This window comes from Chaetodon auriga, chromosome 22, assembly GCF_051107435.1.
Source record: "Chaetodon auriga isolate fChaAug3 chromosome 22, fChaAug3.hap1, whole genome shotgun sequence".
NCBI classification, from domain to species: Eukaryota; Metazoa; Chordata; class Actinopteri; order Chaetodontiformes; family Chaetodontidae; genus Chaetodon; species Chaetodon auriga.
The window spans coordinates 3,976,558-3,997,114 of record NC_135095.1 but is presented as its reverse complement, the minus strand read 5'-3'; the positions used below and the strand labels follow the sequence as shown (position 1 = coordinate 3,997,114).

Genomic DNA, 20,557 nt, shown 5'->3' with positions numbered 1-20,557 from the left:
CAAAGCATGTTTTACTTTTCAGCCAGCTAGCCAAGAGAGGCAGAGGGCTAACCAGCAAACAAAGGAACTTCATAAGGAGGGTTTAAGGATGTGGCGTACGACCTTCTGAGATAGAGTTTAAAGTCTTAAGTCTCTTAGAGCTACCAGTATTGTTTTGTTATCTCCGTAGAAAACAGCAGAATGCAATGAGTTTAGACCAATAGGCACTCAGTGAAATCAGTTTGTATAACAATGTGAACGTATACAGCACAAAAGAGTCAATTACGACACTTGAATACAAAATAACACCTGGAATTCCAATTAAATAAGTCAAACAATGTCAGAGTATACAAAGGTGTGATTGGCAGTATTCTCTACGTAGAAAATCAGCGAGAAAATGTGCCTTAATTTCAGTACATCAACATGTTTATCTAGCTTGAAAGGCTCATTCTAATGCAAGTGGATCAATCTGAGTTAATCTGCCTTGTTTCACAGTGAACGCATTTGTTTGTGCAGAATTGCTGCAATAAAAGAAGCTGTATTTAGAGGGAGCAGAATCATCTCATTTGCTGGTTTCGAGACAGAAACGGAGACTATATGACATCCCAGCATGGACGCTTTTTTTTTTTTTGCAGCGTCCGCGGCATCCTGACTCCTCCGACTCTGTGGTCAAACACCGAACATAACCGCTCACTGATGAACTATCGAGATGGAAAGAAGAAGAGGTAGGAAGCGGCGTGTGAGTGTGTGTGTGTGTGAGTGTGGAGAGTGTAGAGAGGCGAGAAGAGAGAGACTGAGGCGAGGAGGAACATAAGGACAGAATCACTTTAATTCAGTTTTTTTCCTCGACAATGCCACATGCCTTGGGGAGGGAAGGCATGTGTGAAATGGAGGAAAATGCCCTGTAGCGTGCCATAACACACAAGCACACACAACTGCTCACACACACACACACACACACACACCCACGCACATTGAAGTCCTGCCCCTGGAGGCCATTTAACAGGTAATTTAAAGAGAAATCCCTCCAGGGAAACGACACAGTAAATGTCCTCTCGCCTGCTCTACCTCCCTCTATAACTGTTTATTCAGCTACAGGGCTGTAGACTGGCAGCACTTACTGAAATTGGAGAGCAGTAGGAAGAAAAAAAGGGGAAGGGGGAGAGATGTGTGAGAGGGTGGGAAAGTGACAAGTGTTAAAGTAGGCCAATTCTTTTTTTCTTCTTTCCTCTACCAAACCCCTTAAGCACCCGTTTATTAATGTTCAGTGTTCGTAGGCTACTTTATTTGGGTCCTGTGGGAATGCAAAGGCTACGGGGATGGAGGTGGGAGATGGAGGAACGAAGGGGTAGAGGAGGGGAGGAGAGAGAGGAGAGGACAGGGCCCAGGGGGGGCTGAGAGTCTCAGAGTGAATCGGATGTTAATTTAGTGTGGGCTCTGGTGAGGAGGCCCAGAAATGCATGAACTCCCAACTGTACGTCTCTCTGTCTTTTCACATCTTTAAAGCAGCACACCAGTGGTGCTGCATGTTATAGCCCATTGACTACAAACTGTGCATACATTACATCGCCGCCGACAGTCTAATACCGCATGTTTTTAGATTGATTTCCTTCCTTCCAGGCAGCCGTTGGTTTCAGTTCATTTCCGCAGACTATGGAAAATGAACTTGGAGAAACTTCTAAACTAGTGCAAGGGATCCATCACACTGAACAACGAAATAGATCATTGATCAGCGCCTTTCAAAAATCCAACCCACAACATCTTTGACTGTTTTCTGTTCCATGATCAACATTTGGTTAAGTTGCGATGATTGAAGAAACTTCAGATCCAGTTATTAGATCTTTAATGACTACTTTCAAGGCCAATAACGAAATTTCAGATCATGGTCATGAGTATGAGAAACCAACATCAACTATTTGGAGGCAGCCTATGTTGTCAAAATTACACACCTTGCAAGCCCAGCTGTCCACAACAACCTCGCCCTTCAGCCCCCGGCTATATCCAAGGACTCAGGATAAGATTCGAGGACTGGAGTGGTGTCGTTTTGAATTTAAGGCAGGATGGTATCAGCTGCAAAGACCCAGCAGCACAGAGCGGGGGAGTTGAGAAAAGTTCGCCCCGAGATGCCTTCATAAACTTTAAATGTCAAACAAGTATAGTAAGTTACTTATAGTAACAGTCAGAGCACCTTAGAATGATGGATATGTAGTATAGACTTTACTCAATGAGCTGACTTTTTGGCAAAAGCGTGACTTCCTCAGAGCTCTGATGACGACAACCCTCAGCTATGCTAACAAAAACTATCCATCACTCTGGAAACAAGCTATTTTGACATGTGCCAGGACTGTGGTAATGTTACAATAAACTGCCCTATTAGAGATAAGTATGGAAGTTAGGTGCTCAACACAAACATGGCCAAAAGTTACAGATTCATCAGAGCCAGAAGACAGTCTGCTGCCTTTGAAAATACATGTGCGAACAAGGTGTAAGGGCTTTTATGGCTGTATAATATTACACTATTTGCACCTTTGCCTTTAAGAGAGGACCGTCATTATTTGCACGACCACAGGAGGTTGCTTCTGAAGAAAATTTTATTTTAAGAATCTGAACACAAGGTCAACGTGGCTTGGTGATAAACATTCCACGAAACTCTAACACCTAAAGATTTGAGAGTTGGCTGCAAAACTGCAACCTCTTCGCGGCGTCTATGCATGCTTATTGTGTGTCTTCTGCGTTTCCTTTCCAGCTTTTTTTTTTTTTTGCAGCCATTTCTCACACCTTCACATCAGACTGTCCTTGAACGCACCAACACGAGCTGTTCAAACTGGTCCCTGTTTGCAACCACATTACCACATGATGACAGTGTAAAACAAAGGCCACTAAATGCTCGCTCTGATGGATTAGCTATCTCCCTCTACGTTTCTGCAAGTTGATCTCATAGCATCCGGAAATGAAGTGAGACCAATGGCTGCCTGGAAGGAAGGAAATCAGCCTGCAAACATAGGATGCTTTGGGAAATGGTTGGCAGTAATGTAAACTAAACACAATTTGCAGTCAATGGGCTAAAACATGCAACACCACTGGTAGTCCTCTCAGACGCTGGATTTGTCACTCATTCATTCTTTTCCTCCATCTCTCAACTTGTCTTTCTCTGAAGTGTTTTCCTCGTCGGTGGGAGAACAAAGCAAACTCCGACAGCTCAGAGAAAAAAGGTCAAATTACCTTCATGCCATCTCCACCATCATTAGACTCATTATCTTTAAAGGAAAGGCTTTACGCACCACCGCTGCATTTTACCTCTCCTTTTCCACCCCTCCATCCTCCCTCCCCTCTCCTTTACTTTCAGCGAGGCCATGAAAACAAGCAAGTTAATTAAAGTCGGTGAGAGTCCCTTCCATTCCTCGCTCATCAGCGAGGACAAGCCATCAAACGGATCGCAGGTAGTCCATTTCTGTCAAATGAGAGAGTTGAGGAAGAGGAGATGGGAGAAGACGAGATGTGGGGGGGGGGGGGGGGGGCGGGCAGGGAAGAGGAGGAGGCCTCTCTTCATCTCTTTAGTTTTTGATGAGCTTTCTTAATTGGGCCACTATAGAAGGAGAAGTGAATCCTCAATAATTAAAAAATCTAATTAAGGAGTCTTTTGCATCTCCGTCCTTAATTATTCCACGCGGAGCAGTGGGGAGCGATACATTTCTGCCGTTTTCATTTAAAGAAGAAAAAAGGGTCTCTCGCTTTCTCTCCCCTGTCGCTCTGTGCAAATCCCCCATCAACAAACAGACTACTTTGTCTCTCTCATCCTCGTGCCTGTTTGTGCGCGTCTGCGAGCGCGCCGTCCGTCTCCCCCGCCTGTCTTAGATTCGTCAGAGACCATCATTATAAACATTTAAAGAGATTTAACCCATTAGCGCCGACTCATATAGACACTTTTTCCGGCCCTCTCCTCGACTGCCTCCTGCCTGTCCTCCTGCTGGGTCCAACACCACAAAGTACTCAAATACAACAAGGCACTTGCAGAGAACAACTCTCAATCAGTGAGCAGTTCTCCACGAGTTAGACTTGCATCTTGACCCTACAAAACATCCCCTTAGGATTTGGAATCAAGTCTCTAACCCTATTAGTTTCGAAGTTATTAGGGCTGCCCCCTAAAATTCAATTATTCGAAGCGTCTGTAAGAGACCCTCGAGCTAAATAGTCTCTTGTCAAGGTTTTACATGTCTGCTGTTGCCTGGAAAATAGGCTACATTTTTAAAGGGTAAGGGTGGCGATGCTCCATATTTGAACACCCAAACAAAATGAATGTATCCTCCTAACAAGTGTTGTGTGTGTGTTTCAGAGCCTAATATATCTTACTCCTCTGTGCCATCGAGATTCATCGTCGTCAAGACACAGCAGTGTTCCTTCAACACCATGAACACGCACACTGTAGTTTATTTTGACCCCACATTCACCGTCCGGCTGCCACACACACACACCTGTTTGAGCAACGTCTGTTAAAAGTTGCAATGACCAGCTGTTTAGGGAAATTTCTGAGCCTTTGTAGTGAAGCTGTAGAGTATTAAGAGACAGACTAAGATGGATTTGAGTGCGGACGCATCCTTCGTTTGAGTGAGGCCAGTCTGCCTGGAGGATCCACACACGCGAGGTGCTGCAGTGGCCAATCAAATACACACCACACCTCATGACCGTCAGGATGACAGATCATCAACTCACTGCCCCTGTGATAACTTTTCAGAGGTGTAAATGCTGTCTCTGAGTGGGAGACCTCTGTCCTTATGTTCTGCTGTCTGATAAGCCTTCAAACTCAGGGATGTGAACTCAAACTGGACTTCCTGAATGGGAATTCATGTCACACCAATACATGAAGTGCCACACTCCCACTCACAGAGCTGATTTCAGTCTGACTGCCCGGGGTCGGACACCCTCAGGGGACCAAGCCCCAGGTTCACTCCATATCATTTGATTAATAACACATTTGTGAGTAATCTATTGTACAACATCAAGCATGCTCTCCATCCTCCATCTTGTGAACATTAATTATTTTAGATTATCTTGTGCCTCAGTATTATTCCATCATGTACTGTTAGACTGCAGCCATAGATTACTAATACACGTGACTGCGTATACAATGTCAGAAAGTAGTCAAAAATGCCAAAGACATTAAGATTGCTGTCATAGAGGACTGGAAAAAACAGCAAATATTTACATCTGAGAAGCTGGAACCAATCAACGTAGGCATTGTGCTTAAAAAAGGACTTAGATGATTACTTGTTTATCAAAATTGTTGCTGGTTGATTTTCTGTTGATCGACTAATCAGTTCTAGAGTGTCTAGGGAAACAATGAAACTGCCATGTACAGCATCTTAAAGATGAACAAATATGTCAAGCGTTATGATTTTCTTCTGTTGCAAGAGCCGCGTAGAGGACGCGAACACGTTTAGGAAAAAGTACTGCAACGCCTTGAGTTTGAGCGTGATACAGACAGCATATTCAAAGCAGAATGAATCACTGTGATAAAGGCTTTGGTTAGACTAGAAGATGTTTTCACTCCTCTTCCTATCAGACATGAGTTTCTTCTTAATTGGCTGCTGATGAAAAAATTGCACAGAGCGAGAAGCGCATACTCATGGCTGTGTTTGTGCTCGTGGAGGAGCAGATCCATAAATGTGCAAAGCTGTGTGTCCGGGCCATACAGCTCATTATTAATAATGACTCAGATGTAATCTGCCGAGGTTGCCAGATTGGTTTCTGCTGCCGAGCATCTTAGTTGCTAAATTATGAGTAGAGAGTAGTTCTGAGATACTGAGCATCCAAGATCTGTGATACCAGCTGGTGAAACTATTATGTACTTTCTGTGTGAATATTTAATTTCAAAAGTTGATTTTTTTAAAGCAATATTCAGCCCAGTAATCCAAAGATGGAGCTCAATTCTAATTAATAAACGAAGGACAGATAATACCTTCTAATGCTATGCTTCTAAAATGGTATGTAAGTGCTGGAATGCTCTCGTTTATAATGTGATGTCATGTGCGACAGAGTCCTTTAATGTTACAAGTAAACACATCTACAGCAGAACATGTTCTTGCACTTCTGAAACAATGGGTAATACACTGGGAACAAGTGGAAATCTCTCACCCCACCGGCATCATTATTTGTTCTTAGTGGAAGGAAAATAAGTCTTCAAGGCTCACCGGGAGAGTAAATGTAAGACATTTTCTTTGGTGGAAGGAGTTGACACCCGATAAAAATGGGAGCCTAAATATAGGTGCGGAACATTTTTCATGCATTGCTTAGCTCCTGTTGTTGATTATTATTTTTGGAAAAGATTCTGACTTGCTGGGCTGTATTTGTTTAGCAAATAAATCAAAGCTTCTGCACATCCATACACTTAATTAATGGGGTTTTTTTTTCTTCTTTTTCTAAATTAGCTGTATATGCACCTCTGGTATGCTGGAGTTAGTTAGAAAAAAGCATATATAGCTTAACAAAGTCAAAGATCTTGCAATGCATAATGATTTCCGTAGCAAACACCACCGCAGCTGCAGTGTGCCGACTCACACACGATCAATATTCTCAAAAAATATTTCATTCAAACAATGGCTGGGTGGGCTCATTCAGCGTAATGTTCATTACAAAGCAATATTTCCATTGGGAAACCAACATAATCATGTCATGCATATTTTACCATTACATTAGGCGACATTACATCACGTTTAAAAGGGTTAAAGAGGCATTGTTCATTTCATCTTGACTTGTGATGCAGTGATCTAACAGTACTCCCCCTGTTTGTATCGCACACATCTTTTTCCTCCTGTCTCAGCCTGTTAGTCATTCATAACATGCGGCTGACATGGAGTCTAATAATAGGAACAATGCTCATAATCGGTTATTTCTCTCTGAGTTCAGTATGACACTAGTGAGCATAAGCAGACACATTAGGGCCATTAACGTGCTGCATGACCTGCTGTCACTCACCAGAATTCGATTTCCCCATGTGGGTCCTGATGATGCAGGATGACATCAGCAAAACTCCTCACTGTACCAGAACTAGCATGCAACAATGTAGTTTTTACTCTTGGTCTACTGCAACCAAACTGCAGACTGCAAGCAAACCAAAAGCCAACAAAACAGTTCACATGCTGCGTCACCCAGTCAGAGAGTGAGGAAGCGGTCAGGACAAGTCAGAGCGACTGAAATCACTGAGTTGCGTGACTGCAGCCATACACATCACACACACACATTAAGCCACTGTCCACCCTTCCTAATTTTGTTACCTCCTTTCTGCTCTCCACCGCGGTTCCCTCTGTGGCTAACACCCATACGCTAGTGACAAATGACTTGTAAGGTCACATTAATGTCAGGGGGAGGGAGCGGAGCGGCGCCCCCACACCCTCCCTCTGCTCCACCGATTCGTGCAGTGGAGGGTTTGGAGAGAATGGAGCAAGCAGGATCTAATTTAGGCTGGGATGTTGAGGGGTTTGGATGGGGATATGCTGTGTAATTGTGCGTGTTTGTGTGTTTGCATATGTGTGTGAGAGCGATCCAGGCGTGGGATGGACTGGAAGAACCCGCTGAGAAGCATACAGGATCAGACTACCTCTGTGGAGAAGAGGGAGAGGATGACGTAGGAGGAGGGGATGGCAGAGGGAACAAGTGAAAGCGGCCTGCGGAGCCAGATGGATGGAGGGATGGAGGAGGAAGAAGAAACGGGAAGATGAAGACAGTGGCAGACAACATGATGGAGGATGAGAGGAAGCGACAGACAGAAATGAAGAAACAGGATCAGAACACAGGAAATGGGAAAAGAGAGGACAGATAGAAGATGAAGACTCCCATCATCCTTCCCTCTCCTGCTTCCTGCCATCATTCCTTCTCCATTCCACTCCTCCTTTCACTGTTCTCCTTCCCTTTTCTCTGATACCTCCACCAATCTTTCACTCCTTCTAGATTTTTCCATCCACACTCTCCCAACCTCCATCTTGGGCAACATTTTGCTGACCGGGATCAGATTCCAGGTCAGCAAAATACCCATTTTCACTCATGTCTAACATTAAGTCTCGTCAAGCCTTTTATCTCCTTATTTTCAGTAGCAAGGACCAATTTAGAAAACATTAAGGTTATGTTAGCATGATTCTCACTTCTAACCAATGCTAAGAGCTTGTGCCAGTTAAAATTATATCAGCCTCAGTTTAATAACATCCATAACAGCCAAAAAGAAGCTTGCTTTCTGGTTAATGTGCCCTCTGCTAGCCGCGTGTCCACATTCAGCCAAGTAAAAGAAACGACACGCCCCTCTGTGACATCACTGGGTGCTGTCCACAGCCAGGCTAGCGGCTCGGTGAGGCTGCACAGTGCAGGTAAAATGTTTAGCTTGTTCACTATCTGAATTTAAATGTTAACATTTGTTATTTAGCACTACAGACAATATGCAGCTGAGGCTGATGGGAACGTTACAAGTTTTGCATAAGTAATGGACAGATTGAGATTTTCACCTGTGGGCAACATGAATGTGTGCACCACATTTAATGGCAATCCATTCAACAGCTGTTCAGGAAATTTCACTCAAAACCATATTTGAACTACGAGAGAGGAAGTCAGTGGATCACCAGAGTCAGTGGGAGTTGGGAGAACATGAATGACTGTACAAAATTTCATGGCAGTCCTTTCAATAGCTGTTGAGATATTTGACTCAAATGTGGACCAACCAACAGTCCGACATTGCCATCCCTAACGCCACACTGCCAGCATGGCTTTAAACATTTATGGATTTCATATCAATATGTTGAGCTGATCAACTTAACAGGTACGCTCCAGGATCTCCAATATAAGAAGGATGTTCCTGTAAACATAAGGTGTTAAAGGAAGGATGCCGAAACTGTCATTTCAATGTGTCAGATGTATTTAATCATTAATATTTTCAAATTCAATGCTTCACATTTCAGTTTCAGGTTGTAGCTTACTGGTCGTGAACAATATTCATGCTGCTGCTACAAACTTATGCAAGAGACTGCTTGCAACTCATGCAACAAGACCAGATTGCAAGATTGGGTTACGCTGTTGTAAGTGAGTATTTTTTGTTTGACAGTACAGGGCAGCTTTTCAGTTATCAGATCATTATTGGATAAATTTCTTGTTAGGTCAGATTCCAGACTCACAGAGAGAGACTGTAAAGCACTCAGATTATCAGGCGGTCTGATGGTCAGACAGCAGCACCTCAGGGTGGGCGAGGTGATGGTGGTAGTGGTTGTAGTGGGGCGGGGGTGGTAATCCATGGGCCATAAAGCAGCACCAGCCTGGCATTGCCATGGTGACGGAGGGACCGGAACAGGCACCGTACAACTAGTCCTGCCAGAGAGTGGAGCACGTGGAGGAGAGCCCATCAAGTGATTGAGGAGATGAAAAGGGTGCACAGAAGGAAAGTAAGAGAGGGAAGGAAGGAGTCTAGGGAACAGAGGTGGGAGGACTGAACTGATGGAGGAAGGAAAGGCAGGAGGAAGAATACAGTGGATGGCGGGGAGGAGAAAGAAAGAGCAAGAGAGGGAAGAAAAGATAACTGAAGAAGGGGAGAGGGACTGAGGGAGAAAGCTAGGAAAGAAGGATGAATGGAAGGAAGCAGAGGATAGATGGAGGAGGTAAGGAGGGAAGATGGGAGCAGAGGGGGACACAAGGAGCCTCCAGCTGGAGGCCCTGTGTGCTGTAGGAACACACCCAGAGGCTCACACACACACACACACACACACACACACACACACACACACACACACACATACATGCAAGCATGCAGTCCAAGGCGAGTGAGAGCATAACGGGTGCACACACTCACAGACAGTGGACACACACATTCTTACATTCAGAAAGAGATATTCGTAAACACACACACACACACACACACACACACACACACACACACACACACGTCACCCATGTGTCTGTGACACCAGCTGGGGCCAGCCGGTGAATATGAGTAAAACCATCTCTTCCTAAATTTCCATCCCTCTCTTCCTCTCACTTCATCTCTCTCTCCTTCCATCACCACCTCTTCCTTCTCTCCGACATCTCTCCTTTGTCTCTGCCTGCCCTCCACGGGTTCTCTTACTGCCTCCCTCCCTCTCTTCTTCTTCTCCCTCTTCTTTTCCATCTCTATCTCCCTCTCGGTCCACCTCGGGCAGCGCTCTGCTGTGGCCTGAGCAATAAACTCAGGGGACTCTGCTATCACAACAAACCAATTACCCAGCGCTGGGGGCACACACACACACACACACACACACACACACACACACACACACACACAGAGACTCACTCAAACACTGTCCTCAGGACCCTGTCACTAAAACACACACACACAAATCAAATCATACTGTATGTGCATGTGCTTATATACATACACACACACACACACAGTCATGTTTCCATCACTTTACATAGACTTGCATTCATTTCCTGGAGACTTACATTAACCAGAACCTTAACCATTACTTGCCTAACCTTACCCTAACCTTAATCTTCACCCTACCCCAAGTCTTCACTCTAAAATTAAATGATTTATGTTATGAGGACTCGTGTTTGGCCCCGTAAGGAAGATGAGTGCCCACTAAGTGAATGTATAAACAGATTTATGTTCCCACAACGTGAGTGATACACAGAGCAGAGCGGCCTATCCACAAGGAGTTGAAGTAGAAAAATAGAAAGCAAAGAAAGTCAAAGCTAAATAAAGAAGCATATAAATGATTCATTTCAATGATTCAATGATGCACAGATGAAAAGAGAACAGTAGGAGAGCGCTGTCACAATCCCAGCATTCTAACTTTGGCACCAAGTCATGGATCACATTACAAGCCAGCCTCACATCAAAATGTGTAATTGCTGCGTTGGTCCACAGCACAAAACACATTAGTTTCACAATACTTGCATTTTTTCCTGCCTATTCTTTTCTATTTTCCACGTCATGTGACTGTCAAGTTTCTATCTGTGAAACCAAATGGAAAAAAGAAATGAACGCGAACTTCAAATACAAAATTATGAGCTATGAATGGGAAGTAGTTCATCTGAATCTGTGCGACATGTGTGTGGACCTTTAAATAAATTTTTGGTAGCTTGTGGTCACCTGTGGCGAATGTTCTGTGCACACACAAAGGAAAAAAAATCACCTGCAAGCACTCCAGACAAAGAAGTTTGACCTCACCAGCAATGGCTTCACCTGTTTCATGGACCATTCCTGCCCTACAAGACATGTAGGTCTGAGGATTCTGTAATTAAAACATGCTTCTATAATGATATTCTTCAGTCCACCAAAGTGCTTTCACTCAGCACCTGCGCTCGGTGTTGGCTCTTGTGTGCAGAGCAGTAGGGGGGGTTACTCACCAGGGGGAGCCATAGATCCTGAAGCCCCGCACGGTGACCTCGGAGTCCTGCAGGTAGATGCAGTTGGTGAGCAGCGACTGGACGTTCTCGTAATTCTCTGGCTTCAGTTTGGAGGCAGATGGGAAGTAGTAGAAGTCCTGCTTGATCAGGTCAGCCATAAACTCCTGGTCAAAGGTCAGCTCATGGTTTCCAGCGATTACGATCTTGATGTCGTAGGGCAGGGTACCTGGCATGGGACAAGAGGGGGAGATTGAGAAGTGAAAAAAGGGAAAGGTGGGGGGCGAAGGACGGGGGGTGGAAGGGAGGGAGAAAGAGATAAGAAGAAGGAAAATGAGAGAGAGGAGAAGATTGTGTAGTGACAAGGAGAAATATATAGAGAAGGCACAATTTGATAAAGAAGGACAGATGAGGGGTAACAAAGCAAGAAATGGGGTGGTACAAAGATAAATTACATGGATAGAGAGGGTATAGAAGAAAAGATAAGAGTGGAGAGGAAGAGGAGGTGTACAGGAAGAAGTAGTATAGGCAAGAGAGTAAAGGAAAGGAGAGGAGACAAGTAGGAAGACGAAGGCCAGACAGAGGAGGAACTAGACAATTGAGGGAGACATCAGGACACGAGTAGGGGCAACGGAGAGACAGGAGATGTGGAAAAGGGTGGAGGGAAAGAAAATGAAGGAAAGAGGTGGGGCAGACAGCGTGGGGAGGAACAAGGAGGAGAGGGAAAATCGAGAACGACATGAAAGCCATCCCAGACAGCTTGGCATTCACATGCGACGGGGCTTTCTCATTGTTTTCCCCTCCATTTCTAGCAAATCTGTACATCTGCCTTAGCTTCCCTCCATCAGTCAAGGTCTCAACCCAGTGCACTGCTGTCGTCTGTTTATGGAAGCATAGCTGAACGCATCCGTCAGGGAATCTTTATCTGGTGGAATGATGAGGAGGGAAAGCAGAGAGAATGATCGCCGTGAAGTTTACGATGCAGAATATTAAACATTTACCGACTATGGCAACGGCTGCTGCATCTTTCCTCCCTTTCCCTCTCATCATCCTCCTCTAATCAAACATCCACTCCTTCGCATCACCCCCCCACCCCCCATTTTCTCCTCCTTCTCAATGGCTTTAATTGGCTATTCAGAGCCTGGCACAGCAGGGCGCGCAATCGATCTGCGCCCATCAAACCTAGCGGCGGCTGGCCCTTCACAAATCTACATGATGTTTTCAAAGCTCTGCTGAGGAAACAGAGAGCCAGCACTGACAAACATCTGGGGGTCTGCTTTGTCAGGTAGAGCGGCTGACGGAGAGTTCAATCACAATGGCTTTTTTTTTTTTTTTTTTTTTTTTTATTACTGCCAGGACGGTGCGGCGTGCAGCTGAGCACATCGGTTTGTGTGTCAGCATGTGTGTTTGTGAGTGACTTTCCCTCGTGTGTGCGAGTTTGCATGCATCTGTGCATGAACGTGTCATGTTAGTGAAAAGGAGTAATTAAACTGAGCTTTAGAAGAGGCTGACAGCCCGGCGACGGCTCTGTCACAACAGCCAATCACAGCCCAGTGAAAGAAAGAGAGAAAGAGTGGGGGGGGGATAGAGGGAGGGAAAGGAAGGAGAGAGCGACAGAAATACTTTAGGAAGCCCAAAAATCCTTGAGTGTGAAGGAGGAATAATAACAAGATGAAAGCAGCTGTCAGAGTGCCCATCTCTGCAGTTTGGGCCGGGGGGCCGCCCCCTCTCCCCAACACTGCTCCTATTTGTTTGGCAGAAGGGCTTGTGTTTAGTTGTCAAGCAGACACCAAAAAAGCCCCTTAAATGAGGGGCTGCACCTCCACAAAGGCACACGTCCACACACGCCACCGCACAATCGAAAGATGTTTTAGATTCCTTTTTCGTCAGACTTTGTCATTTGAAGTAGTGCTCAGTGGCGTCCCTGGATAAACCAAGGTTGAAGGAATACTTCACTCCCGAAGAAAAATTCCATCATTATTTCCATTTCATGCAAAACATTGAGGGTAATGGGGATGCCTTCTTGCAGCTCCGAAATGCATTAAATCCCCCCAGTGTGTAACGCGGTATCATCAGTGTGTTCACACTGGAAAGGATGCACTGTCAAGCAAACAATGCACCTTTGGACCCACAGAGTCTTTTTACTGGCTGCACAAAGTGCTTGAAAAACTTTTACGTTGTTCCTAACACACTGCACTGGTAATTTCAGTAATTCAAGAGTCCTACCCCATGTGGCACCAACCCATGCACAATGTTATGAGATATAAAAGGTTTTGAGATATCCACTGGGAAAAACTGGAAATAAAACAATCAGTCTAACAGTGTCGCAGCCATTCCTCATTTTTAAGGCTGTTGCTTAAAGCATGCGCAAATCTCGTTTCATTGCATCTCATTCTGCCTCATAAAAACGCTCGAAATTTATCAGACAACACGTGTTTTGTTGTCTGCAGCGTTAATGATGACTGTGATAGTTTCCGGAAAAAGAGCTCTCCAGGAAAGGAGCCAAGAAGCTGCATGGGAGCGCCACATCTACCTGGAGACTTGTTCAGCTTGTTGTTTCAGGCTTTGAAGAGCGGAGCAGCCGGAGTGTGAAGTGATGAAAACTGGACTGACCTGAGATTGCATGCATAGCAAAAATGCAAAGTGTATATGAAAAATGAATGAGGTCAAGAAGAAGCAACCTTTAGTCTTTGGTGTTTGAGCTCGAAAATTTCTATACACATACAGTATATATATATATTAAATACTTCTTTCCTACTCCACATCAGGTCAGGGATAGTGCAAAAAACATAACATAATGATTCAAAGGGGATCATCTAAAGCCACTGCAGTGGTGCTCAAAGACAGACGGGAAAGAATGGAAGCCGCTTTGGATGAGATCATCAGCTAAATACCTAAAATGCGAGCATCAAAAATAAGTAATGGAAACAAACGCACCGTATGTGTGTCCATGCACGTGTGTGCGTGTGAGCCTGAGGGAAGACAGACAGCGAGGCAACAAGGCAAAGACAGCGACATAACAAGGCGCTCATAAATTTTCAACAAATAAACACTATCTGTGTCTCCTCAGAAATTCTGCAACGTGAGCAGTTTTTCACCCATGAAGTTTGACGGCCAACTGTAAACCGGGAGAAATAAATCACAGGGAGAAATATAAAACTCCACCAGCTGGACACAAATACCCCGCCATCCCCCTGCGCACACACACACACACACGCTCTTACTTAGCAAAATTAAATTTCAATTTCATGGATGAATTTTTTGAAAGTTTCCCCAAGAAAAAAAGCTGCAAAATGACAATGTGAGAATACCAACTAGCTGAACTTTGTAAAGCTGAATCTGACTAAAAGCGGCAAGCGGGTGCATCTGTTTATCATAGGAACTCTCTCTCCCTGCCAACTGCTGTCAATATAGAAATAATAACACTACAACAAAAAAAAGCGAGAAATTCAGCAATACAGTTATTGTGCATGTCCACAATGAACAAATCAATCACAAAAAGACAATTTCTGCATCAGATGAGAATGAATGTGTGGCTTCTGTGACAAAAGAAAGAGAAGAAAGGAGGAGAGGATGTGGGTGGAAGTGTGTGAGTGGGGGGCTGGAGGGGCTGGAGGGGGTGGGGGGGGTGGGGGGGGGGCATCTAAACATTTGGGGCGTCATACCCCCGCAACACGCGGGCCACTGTCGCCCCGCCATCTTTTGTCTTTGAATTCAAAAGGCTGCTTTTCAGCAACAAATAGTTTTAATTCATCTGCGAGGGAATCAGCAGCGGTGCAGGGTGGACAGCCGCGTCTTCTGCCGCGTCAAAAAAAAAAAAAACAACAAAAGAAGAAGAAAAAAAAGAAAACAAAATCACCAAGTGAGCGAGAGGGAGTGTAAAGATTGGAGGAAAACACAGGGCGGCGCAGGCTGCGAGCGAGGCTGCGTTCAGGAGTGGAAACAGCTGGACTTCAGTCTGCCCTTCTGTCCCTTCATCCCTTTATTCCTCTGCGGGTTCTGGTTCAGTCCCTTCTCGCTCAGTGTCTTTGCTCTTTTGTCAAGCACCTGCCCCCCCCCCTTCCAGTCATACACATCCCAGATCTGGTGTCTCTGTGTCACCACAAAAACCTCCATCCTCCCATGAGCTCCACAAGACGGCCTGTGTGAGTGTAAATGTGTGTAAACATGCCACACGCGGCCTGCAGGTATGCATGTAACCCAGAGGGTTCGTGCATGTATCTTGACATGTGAATCCATATGACTGTTTGTGTGTCTATACATAACAGGGGCTACAGTATCTGTATGTGTGGACTCCCACCCACGCCACAGGAAATCATCCGGAGTTCGGCCACCATTGTTCCGACGCTGCGATGGGTGGTCTGCTCTTTGAAGAGGAAAATCCCTGTTCTGCCCAAAGCTCTGGCATGTACAGGGGGATTACTGCCCATTGTGTGTGTGTGTCTGTGTGTGTGTCCGCTCTGCTATGTGTGTCTGTGTGCATGCAGAAACAAAAAAGCCAGAAATGTCCTGCCTGCCAAGACAAAGTTAATTCCTAAGTGTGTGTGTGTGTGTCGATACCAAAAACTAGTAGCCAAAACGTCCTGCCAAATAACTTAGTACCAAAGTGTGTGTGTGTGTGTGTGTGTGTGTGTGTGTCTCAAGCATCTATGAGTGTGTGTGTGCAGTTGCAGAAGACAGGGTCCAAATATTTCCTGCCAAGCCAAAATGCTTAAATTAATACCAGTGTGTGTGTCCATATGAGTGAATGCATGTGTACAAGAAGCAGAAGCCAAAAGTTTCTGCTAAATTTAAATTAAGAGAAAAGTCCAGATAATTGGATCTTATTTTTCATATCGTGCACGCTTTTTTTTTTTTTCTTCTTGTGTGTGCAGTTAAATGAATTACAAATTAAAGCGTCAGATTTTTGTTTAATGATGGTATCAAACCACTCCCGGTGCTTCATTTTCCTCGTGTTTAGAGAGAGAGTTTGTCATGCCAAACGTTCAGGTGTGTTTCACTGACGCATCACTCACTTCGGGAATTGAGTTGAAGATCAACCTGGCCGATTATTGGATTCAATATCCGGCATTTTTTGATTACTGCAACAATTCTTTTTCATATGCTGATAAAATAACTCACTACTTGTTTATTACTTTCACCAAATGAACTGCAGAAGTATGACTTGGTATATTTTATGGCATATTATGGTTATGTTATGGTGTGGAATAATAATGCTATCGCTACTTAGCTTATCTATTTGAGAGGAATTTTGCTTTTGCAGACAAGCTTTCTGAGACGCAAGTCTCACGCAACAGATACGCCCTCATTTTAATCTCTGCAGCTGTCTGCACCGGCTCCACGCAGGCTGGTGTCTCATGGGCGTAACCGCCACCTGAAGCATATTTACACAGCAAGTGTGGTTTTTTTTGACAATACGCACATAAACGTGAGGCTGATGCTCAATAAAAAGGCACTGAGTAAATGTATTTATCTACATTTGGCAACCTCGGTGGAGCAGAGTGCTGCCTCCTGTACAGTCAGCACACACATCTTTTGCAGCAAGTTTGCTGAAAGCTGGCGCTATAGCCTCCATTTCCCACCATGCCGTGCTGGACTTATTGTTAAGTTGCTATGTCATGTTCCAAAATGCATGTTATTTTGAAATACGCATTAGGAGGTGTGTCATCCCTTTACCAATATGGCGGCTGTTCCATAGGAATTCTGGGAATTGATGTTGGATGGCTGAACTCTACGCAGCCAGGGCATGATTTTTAAAGTAAGACAGACTACAACTACAGAGTAGAATACCTCACCTCACACTCACAAGCGGCTTTGGTTACATTACAGGACAACTGATCTCCGTCCAGATGAGTGTTTCAGCTCATGGCAAAGCTGTGTCACGTGGTTGCTACTGTCATTTCATTCATCACACAGACCGATTTTTGCGTTGCGGCCTATTATGTCGCACTGTACAGCCCTGAAGTACTTTCCACCACTGCCAAAGGTAAACTATCAGCCAAACTGCCTTTGTAACCATCCATCCCACTTTGCAGACCAACTGCTTGCTTCAACTTTGCCCTGAATTGCACAAACACATTTTTTTTTTTCCTGTGCAATTTCACCAGCATTTCAGATGCACTTGCTGCTAGATAATCGGATAAACTGTTGGCTTGTTTACAACCTGTCTGATCATCTAACTGCTCCTGTTTCTTGCCATGTCGGACTTTGTTATGGAAATGAAGGGATGGCCGGAGCCCAGCAAACAAGATCCAAGTTGCGATAAACCAGAATTATTTTTTAATTCCAAACTCTGCGCCTGTGTCTGGATTTATTGCAAGCACATATGCCTGTTTGTGCGCATCCGCCCCGCAGCTTATGCATGTCTTCTTTACGTATAGAACATACTGAGATTATAGCCAAACAGTGCAGCTTTAGCCGGCCTTTATCTATGCGTGCTTAAACAGAAATGCAATAATTCAAAGGGAGGCTTCAAAAGCAACTGCACTGATGTTCAAAGACAGACAAGCTAAAGACTCAGCTCGGATCAGTTGTAATTCCTTTACAGCGTGTGTGTGTGTGTGTGTGTGTGTGTGTGTGTGTGTGTGTGTGTATACTAGTCAGAGACAGAGAGGGAAGACTGGATGTGAGAGAAGAAAGTAATATGTCACATGAAAGAGAGAAAAAGAGAGAGGTGAGTAAGGGAGAGACATGCAACAAGGTAGAGATGGATGATGGAGGAAGAGAAGCAGCGAGGCTTCCGCCTTCTCACCTCGGCTTAAACTTAATACTCACTCGTTTCATTTAACTCACCACCCACACACCGACGCGTCTCATCGTACACACACAGCCGCACAGGCACACACACGCACAAACGTGTACACACACAATCATACAAGCAGACGCAAAACAAAGACAGCCAGCAATTATGAGACGGCGTACACAAACACCACCTACTGAGCAATGCATCCAAAACACACATTTTATCTGTGTACAGCAGCACCTCCTAACACTTCACAATGTCCTCACTGAACATAATGCATTACACACACACAAACATAAAGCCGCGCACACACAGGAGCTGTGACAAAGACAGATACAGCGCATCATCAAGCGGCCTTGTAGGTGGTCTCTCTCTTCTCTTTCTCCCTCCTACACTCCATCTCTGTCTCTTTCATCCTGTCTGCTCCACTTCCACGTTCAGTGTGACGACGTCGCCTCCAGGATAAAGTGGTTGAAGATTAAGCTGCAACTTTCAGAACGAGCGACGTGGGCTTCTGATGAATGCTGATGAATTAAATGACTGGCCACTCGCCATCTGTCCCATGTCTGTTTTTAAACTGGATTTCTACAGACGCCACATTTAGCCGATGTTCAACCGAACCCGCCGTGTTCTTCAGTATGTGCCTTTATGTTTCTGTTAGAGCTGGTGTATCAGACAGAAATGCAGTTGGGACTGCTCTGAAAACAGTCCCAAGTTGATGTGCTCCAGAGTACATCTCAAGCTTTCCTCCCTCTTTCCTCTGATTTGTTGTGTCTGATTCCAGCTGCTGCTGGCCCGTGGACGCTGTCGACACTCACGCGTCTCCTCTGTTATACATGAAGTCACATGTAAGGAGCTTCACCAGGGGCTCTCAGAGAGTCCTTGAACACAATAACAAGGAGGAGTTTTCAATACGGTACATGATGACAATGTCACTCTGACAAAATATGGCAGGCGATCTGAGTGTTCGCTGTGATGGATTACCAATCTCAGTCAAATCCAAGTCTCTGCTAGTCGCTTTTCAGAGTGGCATAAAATGAAGGGAAACTGGAGCAGGCTGCCTGGAAAGCATTACTGTAATCTCTAAACAAAATCATCAGCAGGGGCTGTAATTTATGGACTAAAACACGCAAACCACGCTTTATATAACCTGAATGTTACTAACTGTAAACAGTTCGTATGTAGGTTTAAACTACTTGTAGGTTCTATTCATTTGATAGTATGTAGAATATGTGATGATTGAAACTTCAATCAGTAATGAGATTGACTACAATGTCAACACTGACCACCACATGTTGATTCTCCATATTTCACTATTTAAAATGGGTGAAATCATTGCCGAGCTGCTCACAGCGCATTGCTTCACTTGGCCGTTTCCTCCTCCTCCTCCTCCTCCTCTTCGCTCAGTCTGTTTGCTGTCTGTTTCTAAAGAGAGGCTTAATGCAGATTCAGCAACAGTTTACATACAGCAAATTACATGCACCGACGCTGACCCAGAAAATAAATCTGAGACAGAGACTGAGACAGCGAGAGAGGGGGGACATGATGAGAACCATCATTTCATAAGTGATATCCACAGGCTTCAATCTCTTCCAACTGTTTTCTGAACTCGGAGGGGGAAAAAAAAAAAAAGGAAAAGAACTTGTTTGAACGAAAAAAGTGGAGATGTTTCCTAAGTCCATTTTCACATCTTGTTGCGTCTTTTTCCTCTCCCTCATGCACGCAGACAGACACACACGAGGAACGCGCTCTTTCAAGTGTGCAAATAGACGACACAAAAGCAGTGAGGGACAGATGGGAAATGGTTTGCTTAAATTTACAGTCACTTGAAATTCTGTCGAGTTTCCCAATGTTAAAGACCATAAAGGAGTGTCAAACTTCCTCGTTATGCTCTCCTCCAGCAGCACTCACTGCTGGGTAAACACAAGAGAGGGGGGGTGAAGAAAAAAGATAGGAAGGAAGCAAAGTGGTGAGAGGGAGAGAATGAGAATGAAGGAAAATTAGGCTCAGTGGAGGAAGGACAAACTAGACAAGAGGAGAGAGAGGGAGGAAGGAGGAAAGCGGCAAGAGAAGGAATAGAGGGAGGGTGGAAGGAAGGAAGAAAGGGAGCAAAGGAGGAGAGAAGAAGAAGAGCGTGCCAGAAAAAGACAGCAGTCATGAAAGTTTAATGCCCTCGCTGTTACCAAGCTAAAGGGAGCAAGCTGGGAGGAGAACGAGGCAAGCTTAGGAGGTGAAGAGGAGGTCCAGAGGGGAGGCGGGGGAGGACAACACCTGACAGAGGATGGAGATGGAGGGGCAGAAATCACACATCCACACACACACACACACACACACACAGCTGCAGAGGCAGGTGCAGAGCATGAGACACACTCTCCCTAACCCTCTCCCGGGCAAAGAAAAAACACACACTCGCATTTAAAGTGCCTACACGGCAATCGCATCATGGTCGTCCCTCATCTATTATTCAGCAGTAAAGGGGAA

At 44.8% G+C, this 20,557-nt stretch overlaps 1 protein-coding gene across 1 annotated transcript in view; it reads right to left on the bottom strand.

The window, feature by feature from the left end:
• Positions 1-20,557, bottom strand: part of mpped1 (metallophosphoesterase domain containing 1) — a 76,119-nt gene that overhangs the window by 36,564 nt on the left and 18,998 nt on the right. Inside the window, exon 4 of the mRNA XM_076721841.1 lies at positions 11,338-11,563. Within this exon, the coding sequence (XP_076577956.1) occupies positions 11,338-11,563 (226 nt within the window). The remainder of the gene's footprint in view (positions 1-11,337; positions 11,564-20,557) is intronic.